General features: G+C 35.2%; 3 protein-coding genes across 3 annotated transcripts; 2 read left to right on the forward strand and 1 right to left on the reverse strand.

The window, feature by feature from the left end:
• The first annotated feature begins 1,467 nt into the window (after positions 1-1,467).
• On the forward strand, positions 1,468-4,543 carry LOC101894577 (arylsulfatase B-like). Its single transcript, XM_020039972.2, has 7 exons — positions 1,468-1,624; positions 1,736-1,895; positions 1,966-2,192; positions 2,249-2,504; positions 3,277-3,434; positions 3,491-4,241; positions 4,307-4,543. The coding sequence occupies exons 1-7, from the start codon at positions 1,505-1,507 to the stop codon at positions 4,516-4,518; spliced, it is 1,884 nt and encodes a 627-aa protein (XP_019895531.2). The 5' UTR covers positions 1,468-1,504; the 3' UTR covers positions 4,519-4,543.
• Positions 4,544-6,388: 1,845 nt separating this feature from the next.
• Positions 6,389-10,160, reverse strand: LOC101890922 (arylsulfatase B-like). Its single transcript, XM_005176661.4, has 7 exons — positions 9,985-10,160; positions 9,732-9,891; positions 9,437-9,663; positions 9,125-9,380; positions 7,523-7,680; positions 6,715-7,465; positions 6,389-6,611 (listed from the first exon to the last, which is right to left on the reverse strand). The coding sequence occupies exons 1-7, from the start codon at positions 10,099-10,101 to the stop codon at positions 6,568-6,570; spliced, it is 1,713 nt and encodes a 570-aa protein (XP_005176718.1). The 5' UTR covers positions 10,102-10,160; the 3' UTR covers positions 6,389-6,567.
• Positions 10,161-11,768: 1,608 nt separating this feature from the next.
• LOC101891099 (arylsulfatase B) lies at positions 11,769-26,316 on the forward strand. The gene is made up of 5 exons (XM_005176662.4): positions 11,769-12,003; positions 21,601-21,789; positions 21,856-22,242; positions 22,309-22,728; positions 25,465-26,316. Exons 2-5 carry the CDS (start codon positions 21,667-21,669, stop codon positions 26,293-26,295), a joined length of 1,761 nt encoding a protein of 586 aa, XP_005176719.1. The 5' UTR covers positions 11,769-12,003; positions 21,601-21,666; the 3' UTR covers positions 26,296-26,316.
• The last annotated feature ends 1,072 nt before the right edge of the window (positions 26,317-27,388 follow it).

Raw genomic sequence — 27,388 nt, forward strand, 5'->3', positions numbered from 1 at the left:
AATCTAGTGTTGATGAAAATATTGAGATGTGCCAAGTCTGAATGGAATCGGATGTTAATTTTTGCGTTTTATGAGCTTCATGGATATTCGGAATTTTGACACTTTTGTGGGGGAGGTACCAGAAGGAGTGGACCGATATATTCCATCTTCACAGCATATCTTGTATTAGTGGAAATAATGACATGTGTGAAGTTTGAATAGAGTTGGATGCTTATATCGGATTTTATAATCGTTTTGGTTATTCAAAATTTTGACCGCTTTGTGGGGAAGGTACCAGAAGGAATGGTCCGATTTCTACCAACTTTACAGCAAATCTCGTGTCTATGAAAATATTGAGATGCGCCAAGTTTAAATGGAATCGGATGAACATTTGGCGTTTTATGAGCTTCATGGATATTCAAAATTTTGACCCTTTTGTGGGGGAGGTACCAGAAGGAGTGGACCGATATATCTAATCTTCACACCAGACCTTGGGTTAATAAAAATATTGTAATGTGTGAAATTTGAAGACAATCGGACCCTTACATTAAATTTTAAAAGAGTTATGATTATTCCAAATTTTGACCCTTTGTGTGGGAGGTACTTGATGGAGTCTACCGATATTGTTCATTTTCTCAACTGGCCTAGCACTGATGCATATATTAAGATTCGCAAAGTTGGAGCAAAATCGGATTATCCTTTCTCTTTCTGTGCAAAAAAGTATTGTCTTTGAAAATATTGACATTTAGTGTGGGAGGTACTGGAAGTAGTGGATCGATATTGCCCATCTCCAAACTCGATCTAAGTTTGATAAAAATATTACGATGCACCAAGTTTGGAGCAAATCGAATACTCCCTTCGAGAGTTATCGTGCGCAGCAGCCAGACATATGGATGGACGGACATCGCTAGATCGACTCAAAATATCCTGAAATGGATTTGTTCCAAAGAGACCTGGGGTCTAAAATCGTTATTTCTATGATTTCTATGATATTTTGGCCTTATCGAATGATATATACCCTCTCCATATGGCTAGGCTGAGGATATAAAAAAATGGATTGAAAATTGTCCAATATTCCGCTTTTCCTACCACTATTGCTCTGATGCAGAACCTGCCAGAATCGACTATTTTTGCAATTTTTTTCCGATGCCCAAAAATGGAAAAGACCAAATATTGGCTGAAAAGTCATTTATTGCCATCTCTTGTTAAATGTCTGAGAAATGTGGGCAACTTTCAATTATTGGCGCCTAAGAGTATGCTTTGGTATTTGCACACCATTTAATAGAAAGTCAGTGGCTTTTGCTGTTACCTTTCGCTGCTTTAATTTACACCCATCCATCCATTTGTTGACAATGCTGGTCAATGGCAAATGCAGGCTAAATAAATATTTATCAGAAATAACTGTAGTTTGTTAAATAATTTATAAAAAATGATTAACATTTATGGGAAATGATTAAAAAATATTCCATTCAGTTGCTGTATTGCAGCCGTAGCTATAAGTCAATGAGAGAGAGAGACAGGTTAAATGTGGTTATTATTACTTTTATTGTTGGCTTTTTCCCTGAGGGCCATGTCCGCTAGGGTCCAGGAGGAGGATTCATCGGCTGTTCCACCAAATATTATCATAATTTTGGCTGATGATTTGGTAGGCTTGGCAAAAGGAAAATCTCTATTTTTCAAAAAAAAAAAAAAAAAAAAAATTTTCTGAGGTACGAATATTTTTAAAATTACCAAATATTTTCACAAATCCCTCCAGGGTTTTGATGATGTCAGCTTTCGCGGCAACAATGTATTTTTGACACCCAACATCGATGCCTTGGCCTATCATGGCAAGATATTGCAACGGCACTATGCCCCAGCCATGTGTACACCATCAAGGGCGGCCTTGCTGACGGGATTATATCCCATACATACGGGTAAGGAGGCAGAGGGATTCTACTGACTAAAAACATGATTAAAACCTACAAATTCCTCTATCCCCCTCAGGAAGCCAACATTTTGTGCTCATCAACGAGGAACCCTGGGGAATTTTGAAAAATCACACCACCATGGCGGGGGTATTTCAGGCGCATGGTTATTCCACAAATTTGGTGGGTAAATGGCATTTGGGCATGGGTCGCAAAGAGTATACGCCCACCTTCAACGGGTTCGATCAACACTATGGCTATTGGGGAGCCTTTGTAGACTACTACAGGAAAATGAGTAAAATGCCGGTAAGTTTTGAATTTTGGGATTTTTTACATTTGGTTGTAATGTCTTTACTTCCAAGACCAATTTCAGTTTGGGTTATGATTTTCAAAGGAATATGGATTTGGAATGTCCCCCCGAGGGTTCATATGTAACCGATTTGCTAACCCAGGAGGCAGAGGATATTATTTTGAGAAATTCCGGTACAAAGCCTTTATTTTTGCTGGTCTCCCATTTGGCCACCCATGCCGGCAATGATGATAATCCCTTGCAGGCTCCCTTGGAGGAGATTGAGAAGTTTTCCTATATTTCGGATGTGAAGAGGAGAACCTATGCAGGTGAGGATACAAATTTTCATTTTGAGAGAAGTCTTCCATAAAAGACGGCCTCAGATGAGGTCTTCCATAAAAGACGGCCTTAGATCTGGTCTTTTATAAAAGACGGCCTCAGATGAGGTCTTCCATAAAAGACAACCTCAGATGAAGTCTTCCATAAAAGGAGGCTGCAGATGAGGTCTTCCATAAAAGACGGCCTCAGATGAGGTCTTTCATAAAAGACGGCATCGGATGAGTTCTTCCATAAAAAACGGCCTCAGATGAGGTCTTCCATAAAAACGGCCTCAGATGAGGTCTTCCACAAAAGGCGGCCTCAGATGAAGTCTTCCATAAAAGACGGCATCGGATGAGTTCCTCCATAAAAAAACGGCCTCAGATGAGGTCTTTCACAAAAGGCGGCCTCAGATGAAGTCTTCCATAAAAGGAGGCCTCAGATGAGGTCTTTCATAAAATACGGCCTTAGATGAGTTCCTCCATAAAAAACGGCCTAAAATGAGTTCCTCCATAAAATACGGTCTCAGATGAGGTCTTCCACAAAAGACGGTCTCAGATAAGGTCTCCAAAAAATACGGTCTCAGATGAGTTCCTGAATAAAATACGGCCTTAGATAAGTTCCTCCATAAAATACGGCCTCAAATGAGTTCCTCCATAAAAAACGGCCTAAAATGAGTTCCTCCATAAAAAACGGACTCTATAAAAAATGGCCTCAGATGAGATCATCTGCAAAACACGCCCTCTTTTGAGGCCTTCCTGAAAAGTTCTTCTTTCTTCTTAGCCATGGCTTCCAAGTTGGATGAAAGTGTGGGTCGCATTATTCAGGCTCTGGATAAAGCTCAAATGCTAAGCAACTCCATTATTTTATTCCTCTCCGATAATGGAGCCCCCTCGGTGGGTCTGTACAGCAACACTGGCTCCAATTGGCCATTGAAGGGGGTAAGTTATCTCATCGAATTCCAAATTATAATCTCAGAACCATTTTCTCCTCTCAGCAAAAAAATTCTCCCTGGGAGGGTGGCCTACGCGTTCCTGGTGTCATTTGGAGTCCTTTGTTGAAAAATCCTGGATCGATTTTTCATCCGCCCATATATATGGCGGATTGGTTGCCCACATTGGCGGCGGCAGCCGAAATTGAATTGAATCTCCCCCTGGATGGCTTAAATCTATGGCCTGATTTGGTGGATGGTGTTGAATTATTCGACCCATTTGAACGGCAACGTGAAATCGTTCATATACTGGATGAGATTTGGAACGTAACCAGCTATATGAGGGGTCAGTGGAAATATATTCGAGGAACAACCATAAATGGCGAATACGATCGGCTGCTGATGCAAAGAGACCGAAATACCACAGATCCCAGATCCTTGGTCTATGAAAAGGCGATTCAATCTTCCATGGTCTCCCTAAGTCTTCGAAAATATGATTGCATACCGTTGTCAAAAAAGAAGATCCAAAAATTTCGTTCCGGCGCCGAAATCCATTGTGATCATGAGGAGAAGGAGGCAACACCCTGTGATGCCACCCGCGAAGAATGTCTCTATGATCTAGCCAAAGATCCTTGTGAGCAACACAATTTAGCCTCTCAGCCAGGATATGAAAGTATTTTACAAGAATTCCGAGAGAGAGTGGAGAGTCTCAGATCCACAGCAGTGCCTCCGAAGACCGGTGGTAGCCTGCTGAACTATGATCCATCCTATCATTATTGTGTGTGGTCGAATTTTGTGGAAGAGGAGATGACAATTTGTAGGTTTGCTGTCAATTTTTAAGGGAAACAACTTTTAAAGCTCCCCTTTCTCTCTCGTTTTCAGATAGACGGCAATGCACCTATGAGTCGGGACCTTGTCGAAAAATTCTACCAAATTCATGGCATTCTTTTTTATTCTATGAAATATCCTTGTGTATTTTGCTTCTATTATCATTTCGAATCATTGCAAAATGTAGGCGGCGTAAGAATACTGAAAATGTAGACGTAGTACCGGATAGAGAGCATTTGCAGGATTTGTTATCGGCACATGTCTAGATTCGATTCCATAAAAATTTCGAGGAAAAAAAATTAGAATAAATTTTAATATTTTTAAAACTAAAATAAAACAAAACATTTCCGATAACTACATTTCCTACAGAAGAAGTTGTTCGATAACAACATTTTCTATAGAAATGTTGTTCGATAACAACATTTTCTATAGAAATGTTGTTCGATAACAACATTTTCTATAGAAATGTTGTTCGATAACAACTATTTCTACAGAAAAGTTGTTCGATAACAACATTTTCTATAGAAAAGTTGTTCGATAACAACCATTTCTATCGAAAATGTGTTCGATAACAACATTTTCTATAGAAAATGTATTCGATAACAACATTTTCTATAGAAAAGTTGTCCGATAACAACATTTTCTATAGAAAATGTGTTCGATAACAACATTTTCTATAGAAAATGTGTTCGATAACAACATTTTCTATAGAAAATGTGTTCGATAACAACATTTTCTATAGAAATGTTGTTCGATAACAACATTTTCTATAGAAAATGTGTTCGATAACAACTATTTCTACAGAAAAGTTGTTCGATAACAACATTTTCTATAGAAAAGTTGTTCGATAACAACATTTTCTTTAGAAAAGTTGTTCGATAACAACATTTTCTATAGAAAAGTTGTTCGATAACAACATTTTCTATAGAAAAGTTGTTCGATAACAACATTTTCTATAGAAAAGTTGTTCGATAACAACCTTTTCTATAGAAAAGTTGTTCGATAACAACCTTTTCTATAGAAAAGTGGTCCGATAACAACATTTTCTATAGAAAAGTTTTTCGATAACAACATTTTCTATAGAAATGTTTTTCGATAACAACATTTTCTATAGAAAATGTGTTCGATAACAACATTTTCTATAGAAAATGTGTTCGATAACAACGTTGTCTATAGAAAATGTGTTCGATAACAACGTTGTCTATAGAAAAGTTATTCGATAACAACTGTTTCTATAGAAAAGTTGTTCGATAACAACTATTTTTATAGAAAAGTTGTTCGATAACAACTATTTCTATAGAAAAGTTGTTCGATAACAACATTTTCTATAGAAAAGTTGTTCGATAACATTATTTCCTATAAAAACGTTGTTCGATAACAACATTTTCTATAGAAATGTTGTTCGATAACAACATTTTCCATTGAAAAGTTGTTCGATAACAACATTTTCTATAGAAAAGTTGTTCGATAACAACTATTTCTATAGAAAAGCTGTTCGATAACAACTATTTCTATTGAAAAGTTGTTCGATAACAACTATTTCTATGGAAAAGTTGTTCGATAACAACATTTTCTATAGAAATGTTTTTCGATAACAACATTTTCTATAGAAATGTTGTTCGATAACAACTATTTCTATAGAAAAGTTGTTCGATAACAACTGTTTCTATGGAAAAGTTGTTCGATAACAGCTATTTCTACAGAAAAGTTGTTCGATAACAACATTTTATATAGAAATTTCTATAGAAATGTTGTTCGATAACAACTATTTCTATAGAAAAGTTGTTCGATAACAACTATTTCTATAGAAAAGTTGTTCGATAACAACTATTTCTATAGAAAAGTTGTTCGATAACAACATTTTCAATAGAAAAGTTGTTCGATAACAATTATTTTTATAGCAAAGTTTTTCGATAACAACATTTTCCAAAGAAATTTTGACCGATAACAATACATTCCATGGAAATGATGTTCGATAACGACATTTTTGTCATAATATGGCCCGATAACTTTTGTTCTTAATCGGAAATAATGAATTGGCGCCATCTCTTAAAAATAGCTAGAGGCCAAGCTACTATAGCTGAGCAAATATGTTTTGCCTGAAAGTATGCTTTGAATTGCGCCTGTTTAGCCCAAATAAAATAAAAATATTTTGCATGAGATTTCGGTACATATTTTTAGTTTTAATTTGCATTTTAAATCCAAAATAAAATATTACGGGTTCCGCTGTAAGGATTCTATCAGGTATCCTGGATTTTCTTTCTTTTAAAATTATTTTTTATTCCTGTAAAAGCCAAATTAATTTGCTGTGATTATCAGCCTTGACAGGGTGTGGACTCATAGCTGCACTGCAAAACATCTACAAGAGAGAGAATAGAGAGGGAGAATGAGAAAGGGGGGAGGGAGAGAGAGAGGAGGAGATGTATAATAAAATCTAAAATCCTTCACTGAGTAACACTTACAGTCCGTGGGCTCATCCTCCACAAAATTCGACCAAACACAATCATGATAGGAAGGATCATAGGGTAATAAACTCCCACCGGTCTTCGGAGGCACTGCTGTGGATCTGAGACTTTCCACTCTCTCTCGCATTTCTTGTAAAATACTTTCATATCCGGGCTGAGAGGCCAAATTGTTTTGCTCACAAGGATCTTTGGATAGATCATAGAGACATTCTTCGCGGGTGGCATCACAGGGTGTTGCCTCCTCCTCCTCATATCCACACTGGATTTGGGCGCTGGAACGAAATTCTTGGATCTTCTTCTTTGACAACGGTATGCGATCATATTTTCGCAGACTGAGGGATGCCATGGAAGATTTGATGGATTTTTCATAGTCCAAGGATCTGGGATCTGTGGTATTCGCATCCCTTTGCACCAGCACCCGGTCGTATTGTCCATCTATAGTTGTCCCTTGAATATATTTCCACTGACCCCTCATATAGCTTGTTATGTTCCATATCTCATCCAGCATATGGACAATTTCACGTTGCCGTTGAAATGGGTCGGATAATTCAACACCACCCACCAAATCTGGCCATAGATTTAAGCCATCCAGAGGGAGATCCAATTCAATTTTGGATGCCGCAGCCAGTGTGGGCAACCAATCCGCCATATATATGGGCGGGTGAAAAATCGATCCACGATTCTTCAACAAAGGACTCCAAATGACACCAGGAACCCGTAGACCACCCTCCCAGGGAGAATTTTTTTGCTAAGGGAAGAAAAGGGTTATGAGATTTGTAATTTTGGATTGGCTGAGGTAACTTACCCCCTTCAATGGCCAATTGGAGCCCGTGTTGCTGTACAGACCCACCGAGGGGGCTCCATTATCGGAGAGGAATAAAATAATGGAGTTGCTTAGCATTCGGGCTTTATCCAGGGCCTGGATAATGCGACCCACACTTTCATCCAATTTGGAAGCCATGGCTAAGAAGAAAGAATAACTCTTCAGGAAGGTCTCATGTGAGGCTGTATTTTATGGCAGACCTCGTCTGAGGCCGCCTTTTTAGAAGACCTCATCTGAGGTCGACTTTTTTAGAAGACCTCCTCTAAGGCCGTCTTTTGTGAAAGACCTCATATAGGCCCGTCTTTTGTGGAAGACCTCATTAGGCCCGTCTTTTGTGGAAGACCTCTCCCAAGGCTGTATTTTATGGAAGACCTCTTCTAAGGCCGTCTTTTATAGAAGACCTCATCTGAGGCCGTCTTTAGTGGAAGACCTCATCTTAGCCATCTTTTATGGAAGACCTCTTCTAAGGCCGTCTTTTATGGAAGACCTTACCTTAGGTAGCCTTTTATGGAAGACCTCATCTGGGGCCGTCTTTTATGAACGACCTCATCTAGGCCCGTCTTTTGTGGAAGACCTTATCTGAGGCCGTCATTTATGAAAGACCTCATCTGAGGCCGTCTTTTATGGGAGACCTCATTTGAGGTCGTCTTTTATGAAAGACCTCATCTAGGCCCGTCTTTTGTGGAAGACCTTATCTGAGGCCGTTTTTTATAGAAGACCTCATCTAAGGCCGTCTTTTATGGAAGACCTCATTGAGTCCGTTTTTTGTGGAAGACCTTATCTGAGGCCGTTTTTTATAGAAGACCTCATCTAAGGCCGTCTTTTATGGATGACCTCATCTGAGGTTATCTTTTATGGAAGACCTCATCTGAGGTTGTCTTTTATGAAAGACTTCATCTGAGGCCGTCTTTTATGGAAGACCTCACCTAAGGCCATCTTTTATGAAAGACCTCAAGAGATGCCGTCTTTCATGGAAGAGCTCATATGAGGCCGTTTTTATGGTATACCTTATCTTAGGCCGCCTTTTATGGAAGACCTCATCTGAGGCCGTATTTTATGGGAGATTTTGTTTTAAGCCGTCTTTTGTGAAAGACGCCATTTTAGGCCGGCCTTTAAAGGAGACCTCATCTATGGCTGTTTTATTTTTTTGGAAGACCTCGTCTGAGGCCATTTTTTACCGAAGACCTCATCTGAGGCCGTCTTTTATGGAAAACCTCATTTGAGGCTGTCTTTTGTGAAAGACCTTATATGAGGTCGTCTTTTATGGAGGACCTCATCTAATGCCATTTTTTATGGAAGACCTCATCTCAGGACGTCTTTTATGGAAGACCTCATCTAAGGCCGATTTTTGTGGAAGTCCTCATCTGACGCCGTCTTTTATGGAAGACCTCATCTGAGGCCGTCTTTCATGGAAGACCACATCTTAGGCCGTTTTTATGGAATACCTTATTTGAAGCCGTCTTTTATGAAAGACCCCATCTCAGGCCGTCTTTTATGGAAGACCTCATTTGAGGCCGTCTTTTATGATAGACCTCATATGAGGCCATCTTATATGAACGCCGAATTGAAAATTTGTATCCTCACCTGCATAGGTTCTCCTCTTCACATCCGAGATATAGGAGAACTTCTCCATCTCCTCCAAGGGAGCCTGCAAGGGATCATCATCATTGCTGGCATGGGTGGCCAAATGAGAGACCAGCAAAAATAACGGCTCTGTACCGGATTTTCTCAAAATAATATCCTCCGCTTCCTGGGTTAGCAAATTGGTTACATATGAACCCTCGGGAGGATATTCCAACTCCATATTCCTTCGAAAATCATAACCCAAACTGAAATTGGTCTGGGAAGATGAGGCATTAGACCCAAATATAAAAAATCCCAAAATTCAAAACTTACCGGCATTTTACTCATTCGCCGATAGTAATCCACAAAGGCCCCCCAATATCCATAGTGTTGATCGAACCCGTTGAAGGTGGGCGTATACTCTCTGCGACCCATGCCCATGTGCCATTTACCCACCAAATTTGTGGAATAACCATGCGCCTGAAATACCTCCGCCATGGTGGTGTGATTTTCCAAAATTCCCCAGGGTTCCTCGTTGAGCAGGACAAAATGTTGGGTTCCTGGTGGATATGAAATTAAAATTTGAAATCAGTTGTTTTTCCTCTTTAAAAATCCTCTACCTTCTTACCCGTGTGTATGGGATATAATCCCGTCAGCAATGTCGCCCTTGATGGTGTACACACTGCTGGGGTATAATGACGTTGTAATATCCTGCCATGATAGGCCAAGGCATCGATGTTGGGTGTCAAAAATTCATTGTTGCCGCGAAAGCTGATGTCATCAAAACCCTGCGGGGGGATGGAAAAATTCGCAAAATTTGAATATTTTCGTATCGAGATTTTGGAAAAATTTATGACTTTTTAAAAATTTTGGAGGCCTACCAAATCATCCGCCAAAATTATGACCATATTTGGCGGCACCGACACCTGTTTGGGCCTGGCTTTTGACCAGAATCCAGCCACTAGGCCTATTTTTAATATTAGCCACAATATTCGCATATTTAATTTTCGAAAGCACCTTTTCGAACTGCAAGTTTGCGGATGATTGACAAAAAATAATTTTAAATTCATTTTTTCGAATAATTTTTATGATTTCTGATAAAAAAAATATTCGTTTATAACCTGCAATTTTTTATGGGCTCTTTTGTCTGCCAGAAGGTTATATTAACTTGGCGATAAGATATCACCTTTGTTGTTGTTGTTGCAGCAGTTCTACAACCGTATTCAAATTTAAAGATGCAGTAATCTGTTACCAGCTGTAGCCACAAATTCGCGTTACAATGTTGCAAAGATTTGGCAGGACATTTACCATTCTACAAAGTGGCGCCCAATATGAATTAAGGCAACAGCACCAACCTATAATGACGTGGAGGACTTTTCTGGTTGTTGCTGCTGTTGTTGTAGCAGTAATACATGCAGATTTTTGGATTCTGCTAATCTGGTTCGAGCTCCAGGTCTATAAATTCGGCTAACTTAATGGGCTATAACCGGAGATCTTCTGGAGTGAGTTGGATAGGTTTGACAGTGCAATTAAATTGTGCGGGCCTGTATCACACGCCGGGCAGACGTCATGCACATCTTCGTCAATTCGTGGCCAATACGAATTGAGAGACGACTGCACCATCCTGAACGTAATTGCGCCAAAACCACCCTATGGAAGATCTAATCTGAGGCCATTTTTTATGGAAGGCCTCATCTAAGCCAATCTTTTATGGAAGGCCTCATCTGATGCTGTCTTTTATGGAAGACCTCTTCTAAGGCCTTCTTTTATGGAAGACCTCTTCTAAGGCCGTCTTTTGTGGAAGACCAGATATGAGGCCGTCTCTTAGTGGAAAACCTCATCTGAGACCGTCTTTTATGAAAGACCTCATCTGAGGTGGTCTTTTATGGAAGAGCTCATCTGAGGCCTTCTTTTATGGAAGAACTCATTTAAAGTCGTTTTTTTTTTTGAAGACCCCATCTGAGGCCGTTTTTTATGGAAGATCTCAAGTTATGTATTTTATGGAAGACCTCATCTAAGGCCTTATCTAAGGTCGTATTTTGTGGAAGATCTTATCTGAGGCCGTCTTTAATGGAAGACTTCATCTATCGCCGTCTTTTATGGATCACCTCATTTGAGGTCATATTTTATGGAAGGCCTCGTCTGACGCCGTCTTTTATGGAAGACCTCTTCTAAGGAAGAGCTCATCTGAGGCCTTCTTTAATGGCCTGCACACCATCCTGAACGTAATTGCGCCAAAACCACCCTGGCTGACGTTCCTCAGCTGCCTAGACAAATCAGGGACACTGCACCGTGTGCCGTCATTTCTCCAAGTGTGGTTGCTTATTATTTCCATAAATATATCCTCTTGCCCAGCATCGGGCCGTCTTCCATTAACACAACATAAAAAATATTTTTTCTCGTTTTTTTCTCAGTGTTGTCGTCGTTTTCTAAAACCGTTCGTAATTATTTCCATTAACTTATGTTCTTTGGCTAACCAATTAATAAGACAAAAATCTCTGCCATGAACTCTCCCAAAATTTCTCTTCTCCAACATTGTTTCTTTCTCTTTTTAGTTTTCTCTTCCCCCTTAAAATCACTACATTTGACAACGACGATTATTGTCATGGATAAACCGCACTCTATCTATCCCACCACAACAACATATAGCCCCACATCGTCAATGTAAAACTGATCATTGTGCCGTGAAACTTTCAAGCGTGTATATCGTGCGGTTTGCCGGTTTTTCTTTCGTTCAAGTCTCGTAAAATTGCCATTTGACGAATAGTTGTTGCCGTTGTTGTTGTTGTTGGGGGAGTAAAAGTGTGTGACTGTGTAAACATTGGCTGCTCTTTGGCCTCAAAAAAAAAAAAAAAACAAAAAAAAAACAACCGTTTATTTTGGCAGAGTGGCGTCGCCGAGTATGTATCAATGAGGAGTGTGTGTGTGGTGTGTGTGAGAGAGAGGGAGAGTGAATGAATGGATGAATGGCTGCGTGTTTTTGGTGTAAATCAAAAACACAAAATCAAAATAAAATTGATAGAACCAATAACAAAAACAATTAATGATTATGGGAGATAATGATTAGGGGGTTATTTTCCCCCACTCACTCTCTCTCTCCCTTCCTCTTTAATCTGTGTGCTGTATTGTTGTTATAGCCGTGAGGGGTTTTGGTGTTATCCAGTGATGCAAATCAATCAATCGATAATGGAGATCGTACAAAAAAATGAATAGAATAGAATTAAAAAATAAAAACAAGAAAAAAATTAAAATTAACAAAATTAAAGTCGTAGTTTTAGGTATTTTTTTCATATAAGAAAATAAAAAAATAAATAATAATTTAAAATAATAAAAAAATTAAAATAATAAAATTAAAATAATAAAATAATAATTAAAAATAATAAAATTAAAATAATAAATAAAATAATAAAATTAAAATAATAAATAAAATAATAATTAAAATAATAAATAAAATAATAAAATAATAATTAAAATAAATAAAATAATAAAAAATATAAAAAAATAATAAATTTAAAAATAAAGATGAAACATAAATCTGTAAGAAAAGAAATTAATTAAATCAAAATTATAAACAGTGCATAAATCTTAAATCTGAAGAACCTAAAATGATTATTTAAATAACTTTATTCCTCCCCATTTCCAGTTTCCAATTTAAAGAGTTTTGATTAAAAACTCCTCCCAAATCAACACCTAAAACCTATTCATTAGCATTTCTTTTTGTTGAATATTTAAAGCCATCCTCATTGATTAGCTTAGACAGCTGCTGTCTGTCTGTCTCTCGAACTGTCTGTCTGCTGTCGTAGTTTATCTCAACACCTCTGCTTTGAAACACCAACTTCTGGTGTTTTGTTTGCTTAATTTTCTCTAATTGCAATTGACAGTTGTTTTATTTGAAATTTATTTCAAAAAAATAAAATTGAAATTTAAATAAATAAAATAAATAAAATTAAATTTAATCACCTCGAAAACATTTGGTGGGAATTTTTTTATTTCTGCCCTCCGAGCGGCCTAATTATAATTAAGTCAGCAGCGCTGGCAAAATTCGGCGAGCTATTTTTGTTGATCAAGCGAATATTTGAATTGAAGTGAGTGAATACGTTTTTTTTTTAATGAAAGTGGGGGTGTCAGTGGCACTACAAACTGTGAGCTTCAATTAATATTTAATACCAAAAATTCTTTTAAATTTAAAAATTCTTTTAGTAACTGAGCTCCGGAAGAAATGACAGATACAGATAAATAAAATCATAAAAATACCGAATATCGGGAGGTACCGTTATATGGGGGCTATACGAAGACGTGAACCTGCACTGAAAATTTTTTGTCTTAGGCTGTAGTATCCATTTTGAACTTTAAATGCCAAATTTGAAAGCATTCCGGTGAATAATGTCGCTAAAAACATTAAAATACCGAATATGGGGAGGTACTGATATATGGGGGCTATATGAAGGCCAGACAGACAATTTTCCGTCTTAGGCTGTAGTATTCATTGCGAACTTCAAATACGAAATTTGAAATAATTCCGGTGAATAATGTCGCTAAAATCAAAAAAATACCGAATATCGGGGGGTACCGTTATATGGGAGCTATACGAAGACGTAAACCTACACAGACAATTTTTTATCTTGGGCTGTAATATTCATTTCGAACTTCTAACACCAAATTTGAAACAATTCCGGTGAATAATGTCGCTGAAATCATAAAAAATACCGAATATCGGGAGATACCGTTATATGGGGGCTATACGAAGACGTGGACCTACACAGAAAATTTTCTGTCATAGGCTGTAGTATCCATTACGAACTTCAAATACGAAATTTGAAATAATTCCGGTGAATAATGTCGCTAAAATCATAAAAAATACCGAATATCGGGAGGTACCGTTATATGGGGGCTATACGAAGACGTGGACTTGCATAGACAATTTTCTCTCATGGGTTGTAGTATTCATTACGAACTTCAAATTCAAAATTTGAAATAGTTCCGATGAATATTGTCGCTAAAATCATCAAAATACCGAATATCGGGAGGTACCGTTGTATGGGGGCTATACGAAGACGTGGGCTTGCATAGACAATTTTCTGTCATGGGCTGTAGTATCCATTTTGAACTTCAAATACCAAATTTGAAACAATTCCGGTGAATATTGTCGCTAAAATCATCGAAATACCGAATATCGAGAGATATACGAAGACGAGGACATGCGTAGTCAATTTTTTGTCATAGGCTGTAGTATCCATTGTGAACTTCAAACACCAAATTTGAAACAATTCCGGTGAATAATGTCGCTAAAATCAACAAAGTACCGAATATCGGGAGGTACCGTTATATGGGAGCTATACGAAGACGTGGACCTGCATGGCCCATTTTCAATACCAAAAGTCTTGTAGACATAATACAAATTTGAGTAAAATTTTATCAACCTACTTTAATTCGTTCGGAAGCTAGAGTGATTTCCACAGACGGACAGGCGGATAGACGGAGGGACATCTCTAAATCGACATAGAATTTTATGCTGATCAAGAATATATAAAGTATATATAAAATGTATATTTCGAGGTGTTACAAACGGAATGACAAACTTGATATACCCTCCATACTATGGTGGAGGGTATAAAAATTAAAGGCCGCAAAGGCTTTATCTTATGGAAATATAGAGATGTGATTGGCAACACAGAACTGGGGCTCAATTCTATGAAAATGTGAAATGAAAACTTTTGTAAAAAAAATAAATCTCAAATAAAAAATGGCATCCTGGAGGGTATTATAGATTATTATTTCAAGCAGTTACCCTATGTCCCGAATACTTAATCTCCCAGAATCCAACAATGAAAACAATCATTTATTCAAATATAAATTTTGTCATGAAATATTTTCAAATCGAAAAAGAAGATGATTTTGAGAAGAGGATTTCCTCGACACCACCCATGACCCTAAACAGGCCTCTAATTATGGTATCCTTCCTATAGGAATAAAAAATCATTTCTACGATCCTTTCATAGATAAACGAATGTCCTTAAGCATTCCACATATTTTGATCCTTTTCCCTGTTTTTAACAGTTCAAAGATCTGTATCCCTCCCTCATATGGTGTCTAATTTAACCCCCATCACGTGTTTTTATTGCCATCATCTCACGTTATTTTTCCCCAATTTTTTTTTTGTTTTTACAGCCTCAAAACAAAACTCAATTAAATATAAAATATTTAAAAAAATAAATAATATTTTTAACATGACGTGCCATTAATCGAATTAGCACGTTCTACATTGCGACAAAGTAGGCAGACGTCAATGCGACGGTGACACATTTAAAACAAACAATTGCATTTTTCGTAACAAAAAAAAAAAAAAAAAAAAAAAACTTGAAAATGCACGCCATTTCATCCAGCCACAATTATTGTTGTTTGAAATTTTTTATTTTTGTTTTGCCAAAAAAAAAAAAAAATTAACAAACAATGATTATTTGTTATAACACACATGTCAAGGGTTTTCCAGTTTTTTTTTATTAGCCTGAAGATTACGAAGATAGGGATCTGTTTAGCGGCGGTACCATTAATGGCTTTAATGCGCTTGACGTCAAATTTATTCAGAGGAAAAATTGGTGGATTGTGACTTTTGTTAAATGACATTATTTTTTTTTTAATTAATTTTATTTTTTTTTATTATTAAAATGGAAAAAATGGTACATGATGTAGATTTTTCTGGAGAGATTTTGTGTCGCACTTCGTTTTTATGGATATTTATGGGTATACACAACATTTAGACCCAATCAGCTGTTTCTCTATTGCGAGTAGCCTAAAAGTATGCAATGCGCATTGATATTATGGTTTTGACATTGAATATGGGCAGAAGCAGAGAATGTATTTTTTGAAAATCTTGGAAAAAAAACCAGCAAGGAAAGGTCAAAAGTCGAGCGGGACCGACTATATGATACCCTACTCCGAGCTTCATCATTTAATTTTGGCTGATATTACATATATGATGGGCAATATCCGTAAAATCGGATATGAATATGCATATCGAAGGTTTATAAAAATCTGAACCGATTTTGATAAAATTTGGCAGAGGTATGCCGAGGCAGCATCTGATGCCTGGTACCAAATATCATTCTTGTGGAGTGCATATTGCAAATGTGAGAAACTTAAAACCCCAAATCGGATGAACAATATATATGGGAGCTATAGCTATATCTGAACCGATTTTCACCAAATTCGAAGTACATGCTTCTAGGCTGAATTCAGTCGGAATTACCAAAATTCAGGTCATTTGAACTGATATTAGCCATTTGGTGCACAATTAAACCGAAGTCGGACGAAGATTTATATGGGTGCTATATCCAAATTTGAACCGATCTTGATAAAATTTGGCAGAGGTATTTCTGAGCTGCATCTGATGTCTGGTGCCAAATATAATTCTTGTGGAGGGCATATTACGAATGTGAGGTACCTAAAACCCGAATCGGATGAAACCTATATGTGGGAGCTATAGGTATATCTGAACCGATTTTCACCAAATTCGAAGTACATGCTTCTAGGTTGAATTCGGTCGGAAGTGCCAAAATTCACTTCATTTGGGCTGATATTAGCCATTTGGGGGCCATTAAACCTGAAATCGGATAAATGTATGCATGGGAACTATATCCAAATCTGAACCGATCTTGATAAAATTTGGCAGAGGTATGCCTGAGCTACACCTGATGCCTGGTACCAAATATCATTCATGTGGAGAGCATATTACGAATGTGAGGGACTTAAAATCCCAAATCGGATGAAAGATATATATGGGAGCTATAGCTATATCTTTCACCAAATTTAAAGTACTTGTTTCTAGGCTGAATTCAGTCGGAATTACCAAAATTCAGGTCAATTGAACTGATCTTAGCCATTTGGTGCACATTAAACCTGAAATCGGATGAAGATATATATGGGAGGATTATTTAAATTTGAACAAATTCTCACCAATTTCAATAGAGTTCGTTCTTGGGCCAAACAGATGTTGTTTGGAAAATTTCATCTCAATCGGATAATAAATGCGACCTGCATTTTATTCACAAAAATGCATGAACAGGTGAACAGAAGGACTGATGATTGCATAAATCGACACAGAAAGTGATTCAATGAGAAAATATAGATTCAGTTTTTTAGAAAAATATCCATTTCAGACCGTTACAGACCAGTTGGGTATTTTTTGTTAGAAGTAGATGTTATTCCATTAACAATTTTATTTTTGTCAGTGCAGGATTTTCCATAAAAATCTAGACAACATCCTCTGCGAAACGTTAAAAATTAAAAGTAGAAGCAACGACATAAAACATTTTATAAAGAAATGGCTGGATTGGCATACTCATAATTAAAATATTGATTTTTTTTTTGTCATTGAAAAAATATTATTTTTTGGAAAAAATAATATTTTTTAAAAAAAATAATAGTTTTGGGAAAATATATTTTTTTGGAAAAATATATTTTTTGGAAAAAAATAATATTTTTTTTTTTAAATATATTTTTTGGAAAAAATAATATTTTTTGGAAAAATATATTTTTTGAAAAAAAAAATAATATTTTTTGGAAAAAATATATTTTTTTTTTATTATAAAAATTAAAAAAAAAAACAACACACGGGCATATAATATTGTTTTGGAGATTTATGGGACCATTTATAATCTGTAATTGATATTTAAAAACATAAGCAATCGTTGAACACAATCAATTGCCTCTCTTTTGTATTTGCCTAAAAGTATGCAATGCGCATTGGCTGATTATTTCTTGGCAGTAAATATCAAATGGAGAAAGGTGAAATATTTACAAAACATTTTTTTTACATCAAAATTAAATTTCTCATCTCTTGAGACGCATTTTCAGTGGCTTGAAACTCTTCTAAAACAGTAGCAACAGCGGTTAATGTTTCTCCATTGACCATACTCCATATTTGTTTTTCTCTCTCTCGCTCTCTCTTTGTTCATTTATTCTTCAAAAAGGTGCAGCTTTTGGCCTGGCCATTTGGATTCGATTAATTTTCTATGGAATCCCCCCTCCCAATTTTAATTGTTTATTTTTCTCCATCGATCCAAAATTTCCGCTTCTTTTGTCTTAAATTATTTTACAACGGCTATTTGTTCAAATTAAATTTGTTAGTAAAACCGTAATTAACAATGGCACGACAAAACACCATAGCCATATCGTCAACAATATAATGCCATTGGCAATTAATTGTTGTTTAATTGGGCCTTTAGAGTTCTCTGCTCCGTGATTTGTTTTCTTTATCTGTGGCGGCCATTTATAAAAGAGAGCTAAGAGAATGTCGATGAAGAGAAACTCCTAAAATGGAACTCTTGAAATACTCTCTGTAACTCACTTTGGTAAATGCACCAGGTAACTGTGTCCAGTGTCTGTATTATGATGATACTTTTCATTGTGAGAGTAAGAGAGTTGAAAGAGCGAAATTTGATAGCATATTTAAAATCGATGAGATTCATAAGAGAAATGGTATGATGTGTGAGGCATAGGTGAACAAAATAACTAAAGAGAAATTCTTGGGAATATTTTTAAATTGGGTTTCGAATTCTTAAATTATTTTATTGTTGTTTAAATGAAAATGGATTTAATAAAAAAATGTTATATTTTAAGACAAATTAAATTAAAAAAAAAAAAATAAAAAAAAACTGTAACAAAGTCAAACGCCATCATTTTTACATTTTTTTAAATTTTATTGAATGAGAGCAAAAAATGTCGGAAATAGGAAATTCTAATATTTGATGCTATTTCCGACATTTTTTGCTCTCATTCAATAAAATATTAAAAAACTGTAACAAAGTAAAAAGCCTTAATTTTTACATTTTTTTTAAATTTTATTGAATGAAAGAAAAAAATGTCGGAAATAGCATCAAATTTTGAAAAAAGTTTTTTGAATTGTTCACCTTTGACATGAATTATGGCCTTTAAACGGCCAATGAAACCGTCACACGCTGCCCCAATGTTGCTCTGCGGTATTTTAGCCCATTCCCGGCGAAGCTCTTGCTAGAGGTGATCGACACTTTGGTACACTTCTAGTGCCAACCTTGCTTTTCAAAATACTCCAGACACAATAGTCCAACGGATTGATATCCGGAGATTTTTATGGCCATTGTGCGCTGGAAAATGAAGCGACTAACCTCATTTTGGTAGCCATTTTTGGGTGGCGCGTGAAAAGTGCGTTGGTGCTGAGTCCTGTTTGGAATGTCCAAGGTCATCTGCGGTCAAATGTTTGCGTGCCAAAGGCTTTAATGCACCCTCCAGAATATTTTCGCGATAATATTCGGCATTTATTCTGATGCCACGGTCGATTAATACGAGCGGAGAGCGACCATTGGCTGCTTGAGTTCCGGATGGCCAAACGAAGGTGCACATTTTCTTGACGTCGGGCTATCCTACCAGTATCACGGTAACGAGCGATGGTACGAGAGATTTTTTCACGTTTAACCACGAATAACCTTTTTCCGGGAAAATTGTCAACAAAATACTTTTGTACGTCTGTGCACAATGTATTGTATTGGAATAATTTTAACAGCCGTCGGACGAGTGGCTTAAAAATGACAGCAGTCTTAGATTAAAAACACATTAAAGGGTTTAAAGCCGTACTTTCAGTGAATTTGTGTAAAAATCTCCAATAAAGCATGGTATTAGAAGAATAATGTCAAAGACGAAAATATTCTTCATCAAATTTTACTATGGGTCTGCAAGGAAGAGAAATCTGTATTTCCACTATGTATCACAAAAAAATCGGCATGTTGCAAAAGAAAAAAGTGCCGAAAATATTCCCAAAAATTTTTTGAGCAATTTTCACTTGGACTTTTTTCGAGTTGATGTCTGAAAGTGGCATAAAATTTCATTTTAGGCTAAAGGTATCAAAAGAAGAAATATTCTACACAAAATTTTACTATAAATCTCAGAATAGTCCCTATATGTGGGATCAATAGATTCTATGAAAATTACACTCAACATATATGTATCACAAGTGAAAATTATGTGTTTGCTGTTCTACTGTTAATTAAGCACATATCCAATCTGAGTCAAAATCTCCCTTTATACTTCATTTTTTGGGGAAAGTATCAGAGGAGGATTTATTCCCGATCAAATTTCATTGTGAGTCTCTGAACGAAAGAATTCTCTATTTTTATTGTGTATTAAAAAAATATGCCCATCAATATTCCAAAAAAAAAAAACGAAAATATTCCCTAATTGTTTTCATAAAATTTTCTATGAACTTTTTTCGAGTTTACACCTGAAAGTGGCTTAAAGTTTCATTTTAGGCTAAATATATCAAAGGAAGAAATGTTCTACAAAAAATTTCACTATAAATCTCAGAATAAATCCTACATCTAGGTACAATGGTTTCTGCGAAAATTACATTCAAAATTCGTGTACTAAAAGAGAATCTTGTGTGTTTGCTCTTGTTGCTGTTAATTTAACACATATTCAATCCGAGTCAAAATCTCCCTTTATATTTCATTTTTTGGGAAAAGTGTGAGAAGAAGAATTATTCTCCATCGAATTTCCTTGTGAGTGTCTGAAGAAAAGAATTCTTTATTTTCATTGCGTATTGAAAAAATATGCCCATCAATATCCAAAAAAAAAAAAACCGAAAAAATGCCCTAATAGTTTTCATTAAATTTTCTATGGACTTTTTTCGAGTTGACGCCTGAAAGAAGCATAAAATTTCATTCTAGGCTGAAAGTGTCAAAGAAAGAAATATTCTACATAAAATTTCACTATAAATCTCAGAATAAAGTCTATATCTAGGACCAATAGTTTCTATGAAAATTACGTTCAAAACTTATGTACCAAATGTGAAAATGATGTCTTTGCTTTTTTTACTGTTAATTTAACACATATTCAATCCGAGTCAAAATCTCCCTTTAGACTTGATTTTTTGGGGAAAATGTCAGAGGAAGAATTATTCTCCGTCGAATTTCATTGTGAGTCTCTGAACAAAAGAAATTTGTATATTCAATGTGCACCATAAAAAAATAGCATCCAATTTTGGTTTTATTTCTGACAAATGTGGCACTTTGCCCAATTCGCCGCAAATTTTTTTTCTCGATTTCACTGTCTAATAGCCAGTCTAAGTTGTGGAAAATACTATGTGGACTCGATAGCACTCGTTTTCAGATCAAAATGCCAATTCATTCGGAATTTTTTTAAAACTACCAACTATTCCCTCCGAAAGCACCTCCAAGCAATTTTTCTCAAGAAAAGGAATTTATTCGGAAATATTTGTTAATAATAAATAATTTTTTTTTTAATTTTCTAAAAGAGGAAGCTTCTCCAATTTACTGCTCATAAATTATCCGGCCATAACTGTTACTGTTAGCGAAAAAAATATTTAAAACAATAACCACCCAACTATTTAAACGAAATTTAATGATGAGTAAACATAGCGAGAATCCGTCAAAAGGCTTAAACGTGACTTAAACAAATTTTTGTTGTAAAAATTTTGTATTTATTTTTGTTGTTGTTTTCAATTTCAGGCGCCATCTAACAACACTCATCGATGTCAATTTCGAAAAATTCTGGTGAAATTTGAATAAGCGACGATGTTTAGATTTAATCTGCCGGCTGTGCTGGCAATCGTGCTTGGGTTGGTGATGAGGACCCAGTCGGCGGCCTGGGAGGGGAGTGCGAAACCAAATATCGTTATTATTATGGCTGATGATATGGTAAGTAATTAAAAAAAGAAGAATTTTTTTTCAGATTTCAAAACCATTTTCCATTTTCTTTTCCAGGGCTTCGATGATGTCAGTTTCCGAGGTTCGAATGAATTTCTTACGCCCAACATTGATGCCTTGGCCTATAGTGGGGTAATTCTAAATAATCTCTATACTCCCTCGATGTGTACCCCTTCGAGGGCGGCCCTGCTGACGGGAAAATATCCCTTGAATACCGGCATGCAGCATTATGTCCTGGTGAATGATCAGCCCTGGAGTTTGCCCACCAATGAGACAACAATGGGTGAGGTATTCCAAGAGAATGGCTATTACACTTCGTTGATTGGAAAATGGCATTTGGGTATGTCACGTAAGGCCTATACGCCCAAATTTCGGGGATTCGATCAGCATTATGGTTACTTGGGAGCCTATGTGGACTACTATGATCAGACACTGGAACAGGGGGTGAGATGTGATATTGTCCACTGTTTTTTTTTTCCAATTTTTAAATTTTCGTCTTTTCTTTGCCAGAATGTCAACTATTCCCGGGGCCATGATTTCCGAGACAATCTGCGACCTGTGTGTGATCGCAACGGCACCTATGTCACCGATCTTTTGACAGAGGCCGCCATTCGGCGCATCAAACAGCATAATTATCAGAGGAAACCTCTTTTCATGTTACTCAGCCATTTGGCTCCGCACTCGGCAAATGATGACGACCCTTTGCAGGCTCCTCAGTCGGAGGTAGAGAAATTCTCCTATATTAAAGATGAACGCCGTAGGAAATATGCCGCCATGGTTTCAAAACTCGATCAAAGTGTGGGCCAAGTGGTGGAGGCCTTGAGTCATCGGGGAATTTTGAATAATACCATATTGTTGTTTTTATCCGACAATGGTGGACCGACGCAGGGAATGCATTCCACAACGGCATCGAATTATCCACTGAGGGGGGTAAGGCAATTTTTTGAAATATTTTCCAAGGGTCGAATTTTTTAGATATTTTCATGAGTTTTACAATTTCTGGATTTTTTTAAAAACATTTCCAAGAATTTTTTCGAAGGCGTGGATTTTTAAAAATATTTCTTTTTGAGAATTTCTAAAAGGCGTCGATTTTTTTAAAAATATTTCTAAAGAATTTTGAGAAGAAATTTTTAAAAAATATTTTTAGAAGCCTTATAAAATTCGTGGTTTTTTAAAAATATTTTTGGAAGCATTATAAAATTCGTGGATTTTTTAAAAATTGTTTTTAGAATTTTTTTAAAGGCAAAGATTTTTTATAAATATTTTTTTAAGAATTTTGGGTAGTGGTGGATTTTTTAAAGATATTTTTTAGATTTTTTTTAAAGGCGAGGATTTGTTGGAAATATTTTTCAAGAGTTTTCAAAAGACGTGGATTTTTTAAAACTATTTTTCAGAGGTTCGAAAAGACGTGGATTTTTTACAACTATATTTCAAGAGTTTCCAAAAGACGTGGATTTTTAAATTTTTAAATATTTCCAAAAGACGTGGATTTTTTAAAAATATTTTTTAAGAGTTTTCACAAGACGTGGATTTTTTAAAAAATATTTTTCAAACATTTTCACAAGGCGTGGATTTTTTAAAAAATATTTTTCAAACATTTTCACAAGACGTGGACTTTTTAAAAAATATTTTTTAAACTTTTTCACAAGACGTGGATTTTTTAAAAAATATTTTTCAAACATTTTAACAAGACGTGGATTTTTTAAAAATATTTTTCAAACATTTTCACAAGACATGGATTTTTTTAAACATTTTCACAAGACGTGGATTTTTTTAAACATTTTCACAAGACGTGGATTTTTTAAAAAATATTTTTTAGAAGTTTTCACAAGACGTGGATTTTTTAAAAATATTTTTGAAGAGTTTTCACAAGACGTGAATTTGTAAAAATATTTTTGAAGAGTTTTCACAAGACGTGAATTTGTAAAAATATTTTTGAAGAGTTTTCACAAGACGTGAATTTGTAAAAATATTTTTGAAGAGTTTTCACAAGACGTGAATTTGTAAAAAAATTTTATAAAGTTTCCACAAGACGTGGATTTTTTAAAAAAATATTTTTTAAGTATTTTATAAAGACGTGGATTTTTCAAAAATATTTTTTTCAAAAGTTTCCAAAAGACGTGGATTTTTCAAAAATATTTTTTAAGTATTTCCAATAGACGTGGATTTTTTAAAAATATTTTTCAAAAGTTTACAAAAGACGTGGATTTTTTAAAAAATATTTTTTAAGTATTTTCTAAAGACGTGAATTTTTTAAAAAATATTTTTTTAGTATTTCTGCAAGAGGTGGATTTTTTAAAATAATATTTTTTAAGTATTTCCAAAAGACGAGGATTTTTTAAAAAATATTTTTTAAGAATCTTGAGAAGACGTGGATTTTTTAAAAAATATTTTTTAAGTATTTCCAAAAGACGTGGATTTTTTAAAAAATATTTTTTAAGTATTTCCAAAAGACGTGGACTTTTTAAAAAATATTTTTTAAGTATTGCCAAAAGACGTGGATTTTTTAAAAAATATTTTTTAAGTATTTCCAAAAGACGTGGATTTTTTAAAAAATATTTTTAAAGAATCTAGAGAAGACGTGGATTTTTTAAAAATATATTTTTTAAGAGTTTTCACAATACGTGGATTTTTAAAAATATATTTTTTAAGAGTTTTCACAATACGTGGATTTTTAAAAAATATTTTTTAAGAGTTTTCACAATACGTGGATTTTTAAAAAATATTTTTGAGAATATTCTCAAGACCCGGATTTCTTAAAAATATTTTTAGAAGACCTATAAATTTTGCGGATTTTTTTTAAATATTTTTTGAGAATTTTCTCAAGACCTGGATTTCTTAAAATATTTTGAAAAGCCCTATAAATTTGGGGGATTTTTTTTAAATATTTTTTTGAGAATTTTCTCAAGACCTGGATTTCCTAAAAATATTTTTGGAAGCCCTATAAATTTGGCGGATTTTTTTTAAATTGTTAGAAAATTTTTAAATGAAAAAAATATTTTTTAGAATTTTTTAACAATTTTTAGAAGTCGTTGATTTTTTAAAAATATTTTTTTAGAAATTTTTAACAATTTTCAGAAGTCGTTATTTTTGAGGAATTGTCGGAAGTTGTGGATTATTTTTAAAAAATACACGACTTTTTAAAGATTTTTTTAGGAAGTCGATGACTTTTTAAAATTATTTTTTAAGCATTTTTAGAAGTCGTGGATTTTTTAAAATATTTTTTAGAGATCTTTAGATGTCATGGATTTTTTTTTTAAATATTTTTTATGAAGCCTTATGATAGTTCCTTTTTTTAATATTTTTAGGTATTTTCAGTTGTCATGGATTTTTTTAAAATATTTTTTAACAATTTTTAGAAGTTGTTGAATTTTTAAAACTATTTTTTAGGAATTTTTAAGAATTTTCAGATGTCTTGGATTTTTTTAAAAAATGTACGAATTTTTTAAGATTTTTTTAAGAAGTCGAGAATTTTTAAAAATTATTTTTAAAGAATTTGTAGAAGTCGTGGATTTTTTAAAAATATTTTTTAGAAATTTTCAGATGTCATGGAGTTTTTTTTAAATATTTTGGAAGCCTTATAAAAATCTCGGATTTTTCAAATCTATCTTTCGATACTTGAATTTCAAATAAAAGAATAACTTTTATCTCCCCTCTCTCTTCCAGCAAAAACATTCCCCCTGGGAGGGTGGTCTACGCTCCTCAGCCGCCATTTGGTCTACACAGCTGGAGAAGCTCGGCACCATTTGGAAACAGAAAATTTACATAGGCGATTTTCTGCCCACCTTGGCGGCAGCGGCAAATATACCCCTGGATGGCCTAACCCTCGATGGCCTTAATCTATGGCCCTCCCTCAAGTATGGCTATGAGTCGGTGGAACGGGAAATTATGCACAATATCGATGAGATTTTCAACTATGAGGTCTATGCCAAGGGTAAATGGAAATTTGTGAATGGTACCACTGTGGAGGGACGTTACGATGGTTGGCTTTCACAGCGTCCCAATGATAGTTCACAAATTGATCCAAGATTTGAACACTACGAAGATTTGGTCAAACAATCACCGGTGTGGAAACATTTGCATGCCATAACTGGAGATAAACCCATCCAGCTGTTGGAACATCGGGAACATGCTGTGGTGAAGTGTTTGTATGAAGATGCCACCCTGGGTGTTGCCTGTAATCCCTTGGAGGCCCCATGTCTTTTCGATTTGGATGTGGATCCCTGTGAACAAAATAATCTGTATGAAAAAATGAAAAATTCCACAATATTTGGGGATATAATGGAACGTATTGCATACTTTAGGGAGCATGCCCATCCGATCAATAACAAGCCAGCTGATTATCGTTGTAATCCAGCTGATTTCAATTATGAATGGACCTGGTGGGAAGATGTGCTGGAGGGTAACGGTGGGCGGGGTGTTAAAGGGAAATTTAGTTTTTTAGAGTTGCTAGGGCTCACAGGCCTACTTGTGGTGCTGAGGGAAGTTTTAGATTAAGAAAAAAAAATGTTATTTATTTAAAAAAAAATATGAAAATATTGTGAATAAATTTAAATTTTAGGAAAATGATTTTTAAATAAGTTAAAATTAATATTTAAAAAAAATATAGAAAATATATTCAAACCCCTTTGGACTTTTACAAATGGTTTTTGGAGGAGTTTTGAAAAAAAAGAAATATTTATCCGGGGCGATAAAAGTCGATTTTTTTCAAAAATTACAGGGAAAATCCAGCAGATTTTGAAAGCAGAGCTAAAAAAAGAAAACACGTGTTTTGGAGTTTTTAAAGTTTGGCATCGAGAGGTGACCAAAATTGAGGGGGCAAATTTCCCCTCGTCCACACTTTTAGAAATTTTTCAGAATAAGATTCCTCGAAATCCATGCGTTTTAGGTATATGGTGTCTTCCGATATGATAAAAATATGAGGAAAATTTGGGTTAAGAATTTTAACCCTCAAGCGAGCCAAAAAAGGGGACTTTTTGGTCCTTTTTTAAAATGTGCTTCAAAACTCCCTTTAAACGCGGTCGGAGCAAGTCGAAATACTCTACTAAATTATTTGCCACAAAATTCTACAATAGGTCCTAGAAGAGGGGGCAAGTTCCCCTCTCTTCCACACGTCTGGAAAATTTCAAAATAAGATATCTCGGAATGCATGCATTTTAGGTATATAGTGTCTTTGGCAATATTGCAGATAAAAATATGAGGAATATTTGGGTTAAGAATTTTAACCCTCAAGCGAGCCAAAATGTGCTACAAAACTCCCTTCAAACGCGGTCGTAGCAAGTCTGAATACTCGAACAAATTATATGTTATATAATTCTACTATAGGTCCTAGAAGAGGGGGCAAGTTCCCCTCTCTTCCACACTTCTGGAAAATTTCAAAATAAGATATCTCGGAATGCATGCATTTTAGGTATATAGTGTCTTCGGCAATATTGCAGCTAAAATTATGAAGAATATTTGGGTTAAGAATATTAACCCTCAAGCGAGCCAAAAAAGGGGACTTTTTGGTCCTTTTTTTAAAAAATGGCTAAAAACTCCCTTTAAACGCGAAGGTATATAGTGTCTTTAGCAATATTGCAGATAAAAACAT

This window comes from Musca domestica, unplaced genomic scaffold (genome assembly GCF_030504385.1).
Source record: "Musca domestica strain aabys unplaced genomic scaffold, Musca_domestica.polishedcontigs.V.1.1 27, whole genome shotgun sequence".
In the NCBI taxonomy this organism is placed as follows: Eukaryota; Metazoa; Arthropoda; class Insecta; order Diptera; family Muscidae; genus Musca; species Musca domestica.

What these genes read in the sequence shown, in the direction of transcription:
- LOC101894577 (XM_020039972.2), top strand. Translation starts at nt 1,505, where the DNA reads ATGTGGTTATTATTACTTTTATTGTTGGCTTTTTCCCTGAGGGCCATG. An exon ending in ATTATATCCCATACATACGG is followed by an intron (nt 1,896 to 1,965) that starts GTAAGGAGGCAG and finishes TATCCCCCTCAG; the next exon opens with GAAGCCAACATTTTGTGCTC. An exon ending in GGAAGAGGAGATGACAATTT is followed by an intron (nt 4,242 to 4,306) that starts GTAGGTTTGCTG and finishes TCTCGTTTTCAG; the next exon opens with ATAGACGGCAATGCACCTAT.
- LOC101890922 (XM_005176661.4), bottom strand. Translation starts at nt 10,101, where the DNA reads ATGCGAATATTGTGGCTAATATTAAAAATAGGCCTAGTGGCTGGATTC. An exon ending in GGCGAATGAGTAAAATGCCG is followed by an intron (nt 9,381 to 9,436) that starts GTAAGTTTTGAA and finishes TCATCTTCCCAG; the next exon opens with ACCAATTTCAGTTTGGGTTA. An exon ending in CCAATTGGCCATTGAAGGGG is followed by an intron (nt 7,466 to 7,522) that starts GTAAGTTACCTC and finishes TTCTTCCCTTAG; the next exon opens with CAAAAAAATTCTCCCTGGGA.
- LOC101891099 (XM_005176662.4), top strand. Translation starts at nt 21,667, where the DNA reads ATGTTTAGATTTAATCTGCCGGCTGTGCTGGCAATCGTGCTTGGGTTG. An exon ending in TTATTATGGCTGATGATATG is followed by an intron (nt 21,790 to 21,855) that starts GTAAGTAATTAA and finishes TTTCTTTTCCAG; the next exon opens with GGCTTCGATGATGTCAGTTT. An exon ending in CGAATTATCCACTGAGGGGG is followed by an intron (nt 22,729 to 25,464) that starts GTAAGGCAATTT and finishes TCTCTCTTCCAG; the next exon opens with CAAAAACATTCCCCCTGGGA.